Raw genomic sequence first — 4,599 nt, forward strand, 5'->3', positions numbered from 1 at the left:
AAAACAAAACAAACAAACAAACTATATATATATATATATATATATATGTATTAAGTCTTCTGGCCCTACAAAAGGTGTATTATACAAACTCCTCTGCAGTTTCCTTTTCTTCATTTAACAACATGTCCTCAAGATCACTCCAGAGTATTATATAGAGATTTTCCTCATTACTTTTATTCAACCAGTACTACTGATAGACATTGGATAGTTTCCTATCTTTTGCTATTACAAGTAATGTAATATACATGTGCCTTGCACATATATATTATGTTTTCGCCAATGCATCTTGAGGATAAGATAGATTCTGACAAAAAAGCATTAATTACATATCACTTTTCTAGATACCAAGTGGTCAAATTCTTAATCTTTATAACATAAGTACTCAAAGGAAACAAAAATTAAAAGATAATTTATCTAAAGCAAATGTAGTTCTGTTGGTATAAAGTAATGGTGGGGGAAGAGGTTAGTATATTTCATCTCTCACAGTAAAGGTTTCCAAATCAATCTATAGGAATACTTATTAGTAGAGGCCGGGCGCAGTGGCTCACGCCTGTAATCTCAACACTTTGGGAGGCCGAGGCGGGCAGATCACGAGGTCAGGAGATCGAGACCATCCTGGCTAACACAGTGAAACCTCATCTCTACTAAAAGTACAAAAAATTAGCCGGACATGGTGGCATGTGCCTGTAGTCCCAGCTACTTGGGAGGTTGAGGCAGGAGAATCGCTTTAACTCAGGAGGCGGAGGTTACAGTGAGCCAAGGCTGCACCACTGTAGTCTAGCCTGGGTGACAGAGCGAGACTTCATCTCAGAAAAAAAAAAAAAGAAATACTTATTAGTAGAGTTAATGAATAACTACCTTCTAGGTCTAATTTCTGGGACTGTAAGGCTCTTGAGGATGAAGAATTAAGCTTAATTTCCTTCAGATCATGACCAACAGAGACACAGCACGTTTAGTGAATCACTTTAATTTAATAACTGTTCTCAGGACTGATTATCATAAGCTGTTTAGTCCTCTGTTTAAGATTTTAATCTTTTCATAGAATTATGTTTACTATGGCTTTTAGTTGGTAGCTACTAGTATCTTGAAATATAAATAATCCCAGTAATATGTGTTATTACTATCCCTACTGTATCTACATTGACGACAATTATTAAAAGTTTCACCTTAAATATCAAAGATAGAATTCCAAAACAAGTTTCTCATTCCATTTCTACTTTGATGCTGTTTTCTCTTTTAAAAATATCTTTCCTCTACAAAACCAATACAAAATTTGCTAAATATAGTTAGTGGCCTGAATTTAAAGGTAGTATCAGCCAGACATAAGGGGCTATGACTTATCCTCCTAAAACATAAAATACTTACGCGTCTGTTGTCTTTGTACACCCATTTAGATTCAGTACTTCAATGTTCCTGCAGTTTTGTGCGAAGGTTCTTTATAGGAAAGACAGTAAGAGGTTTCAAATGAAACAAGCAAAATTCCAGGCATTAAAAAATTAACAAAATATATTATTATTGGTAATATTGATTGTTGATACCTGTGATACTGTGATATAAAGGAAAAACATGTATTTGGTCTTCATCCTCGGTTCTTGGCATCCAGTCCCTAAAATCTTTGTAATTTCCTGAGTGATAGTATCTTCTGTTACAGGTTGGTGAAAAGTAATCGCGGTTTTTGCCATTACTATTAATTAACAGTAACTGCCATTACTGTTAATGGCAAAAACTGTGATTACTTTTGCACAAACCTAATATAATATTTGGTCTTCAATCATGTCTATGATCAAGGAACCTCTGTAAAAACCCCTAAATGATAGGGATCAGAGAGCTTCTAGGTTGGTGAATGTAACCACATGCCAGAAGGGTAGTATACCCTAATTCCACGGGGACAGAAGATCCTGTGCCTGGGACCCTTCTAGACCCTGCCTTATACACCTTTTCATATTCCTTCTACCTCAGCCTCCCTAAATGCTGGGATTCAGGTGTGAGCCACTGAGCCTGGCTATGATTTTTTTTTTTGAGATGGAATCTCTCTCTGTCGCCGAGGCTGGAGTATAGTGGTGCCATCTCAGCCCACTGCAGCCTCCACCTCCCAGATTCAAGCGATTCTCCTGCCTCAGCCTCCTGAGTAGCTGGGATGACAGGCACGCACCACCATGCCTGACTAAGTTTCTGTATTTTTAGTTGACAGGGTTTTGCCATGTTCGTTAGGCTGGTCTTGAACTCCTCACCTCAAGTGATCCACCCACATCAGCCTCCCAAAGTGCTGAGATTACAGGCTTGGGCTATCATACCTGGTTTAAATTAATTTTTTTCTTTTTTTTTTTTTTTTGAGACGGAGTCTTGCTCTGTCGCCCAGGCTGGAGTGCAGTGGCCAGATCTCAGCTCATTGCAAGCTCCGCCTCCAGGGTTTACGCCATTCTCCTGCCTCAGCCTCCCGAGTAGCTGGGACTACAGGCGCCCGCCACCTCGCCCGGCTAGTTTTTTGTATTTTTTTTAGTAGAGACGGGGTTTCACTGTGTTAGCCAGGATGGTCTCAATCTCCTGACCTCATGATCCGACTGTCTCGGCCTCCCAAAGTGCTGGGATTACAGGCTTGAGCCACCGCGCCCGGCCCTAATTTTCAATTACAAATTCTTCAAACATAACTTTAAAAATTATTTTAAATTAAAAAAATAAATGATTGCTTATTTATTTTTAGAGACAGGGTCTTCCTCTGTCACTCAGGCTGGAGTACAGTGGCGCAATCACAACTCACTGTAGCCTCAACCTTCCAGGCTCAAGTGATCCTCCTACCTCAGTCTCCCTAGTAGCTTAGTTTACAGGCATATGTCACCTAATCTGGCTAATTAAAAAAAGTTTTCTGTAGAGATGCGGCATTGCCATGCTGCCTAGACTGGTCTTACACTCCTGGCTTCAAGTGTAATCCTCCCACCTAGCCTCCCAAAGTCCTGGGGCCACTGCCCAGGTTAGGGTTAACCATAACCCTAAAAAAGAACTAGGCTGGGTGTGGTGGCTCGTGCCTGTAATTCCAGCACTTTGGGAGGCTGAGGCAAGAAGACTGCTTGAGTGCAAGAGTTCGAGACCAGCCTGGACAACAAAATGAGACGCTGACTCTATAAAAAAAATCTTAAAACTTAGCCAGGCGTGGTGGTACACGTCTTTAGTCACAGCTACTCAAGAGGGGGAGGATTGCTTGAGTCCAGCAGTTCAAGACTGCAGTGAGCCATGATTATGCCAGGGCACTCCAGTGAGCCATGATTACGCCAGGGCACTTCAGCCTGGGTGACAGTGCGAGACCTTGTCTCGAAATATAAAATAAAAATAATTAATTAATTTAAAAAAACTTATTCAAGGCTCCAAAAGAATCACTTATGATGGGGAATGTGGGATTTTTTCAGGCATTACTTGTTTATTGTTAAAACTACATTTCTTATTACTGGATATTTTCAGATTATAAGCAATGTATGTGTGGTTGCATTTTTAATAACTTGGTAATTTTAAAACGATTTTAGCCTTTTCTGGGTGAGATGGTGCTGCTCTTCACTTCCATCAAGAAGATTAATCAACAGTTATGTTTTCACCTTAATGCATTGTCTCCCACTCCAAGACATCCACGAAGACTTAACTTTCGTAAAAGCCCCACATCGTTTTGAAATATTCTCCACTACTCGGCCCTGTAAAAGAGACAGGCAAACAAAAGATAACCCACCTCATTACTTTAGAAAAGAACACATCCTCATTTTTAACGATTTATAAACAAAGAGAAAATGCTTCTATTATGACCTAATTAATTTAATAGAAAAATTGTAACTTACCCTGGGAAAGCTTTCCTGATTAAGCCACAGCTACTGAAGTACAGTAACTACATTTATTTTTTTGTATCTCTTCCAAAATGTTTATTATATTATAGTACTCTGCTTATAGTAGGGACCCAATCAACATTTAACAAAAACTGGCCAGTTTTGTTTTGTTTGGGCTGGGCACAGTGGCTCACACCTGTAATTCCAGCACTTTGGGAGGCCAAGGCAGGTGGATCACGAGGTCAGGAGATCAACAACATCCTGGCTAACACGGTGAAACTCCATCTCTACTAAAAATACAAAAAATTAGCCAGGCGTGGTGGCAGGCACCTGTAGTTCCAGCTACTCGGGAGGCTGAGGCATGAGAATTGCTTGAATCCAGGAGGCAGAGGTTGCAGTGAGCTGAGACCGCACCACTGCACTCCAGCCTGGGTGACAAAATGAGACTCTGTCTCAAAACAAAACAAACAAAAACAAAAGCTTGCTGAATAATTTTGTGGGCGGTGTTGCTTTATTTACATCCATGAAGGTTAGAGAATTGTGAAAAACACGGCCGGGCGCGGTGGCTCAAGCCTGTAATCCCAGCACTTTGGGAAGCCGAGACAGGTGGATCACGAGGTCAGGAGACCCAGACCATCCTGGCGAACACGGTGAAACCCCGTCTCTACTAAAAAAAAAAGTACAAAAAACTAGCCGGGCGAGGTGGCGGGCGCCTGTAGTCCTAGCTACTCTGGAGGCTAAGGCAGGAGAATGGCGTAAACCCGGGAGGTGGAGCTTGCAGTGAGCTGAGATCCGG

The 4,599-nt window shown here is 41.1% G+C and overlaps 1 protein-coding gene across 1 annotated transcript in view; it reads right to left on the reverse strand.

Moving 5' to 3' along the window:
- FBXL20 (F-box and leucine rich repeat protein 20) overlaps positions 1–4,599 on the reverse strand; it is a 154,284-nt gene that overhangs the window by 41,587 nt on the left and 108,098 nt on the right. The window contains 3 exon segments of the mRNA XM_017879022.1: positions 1,366–1,434; positions 3,585–3,635; positions 3,637–3,677. Coding sequence (XP_017734511.1) covers positions 1,366–1,434; positions 3,585–3,635; positions 3,637–3,677 — 161 coding nt within the window.

This window comes from Rhinopithecus bieti, unplaced genomic scaffold (assembly GCF_001698545.2).
Source record: "Rhinopithecus bieti isolate Rb0 unplaced genomic scaffold, ASM169854v2 scaffold_10685, whole genome shotgun sequence".
In the NCBI taxonomy this organism is placed as follows: Eukaryota; Metazoa; Chordata; class Mammalia; order Primates; family Cercopithecidae; genus Rhinopithecus; species Rhinopithecus bieti.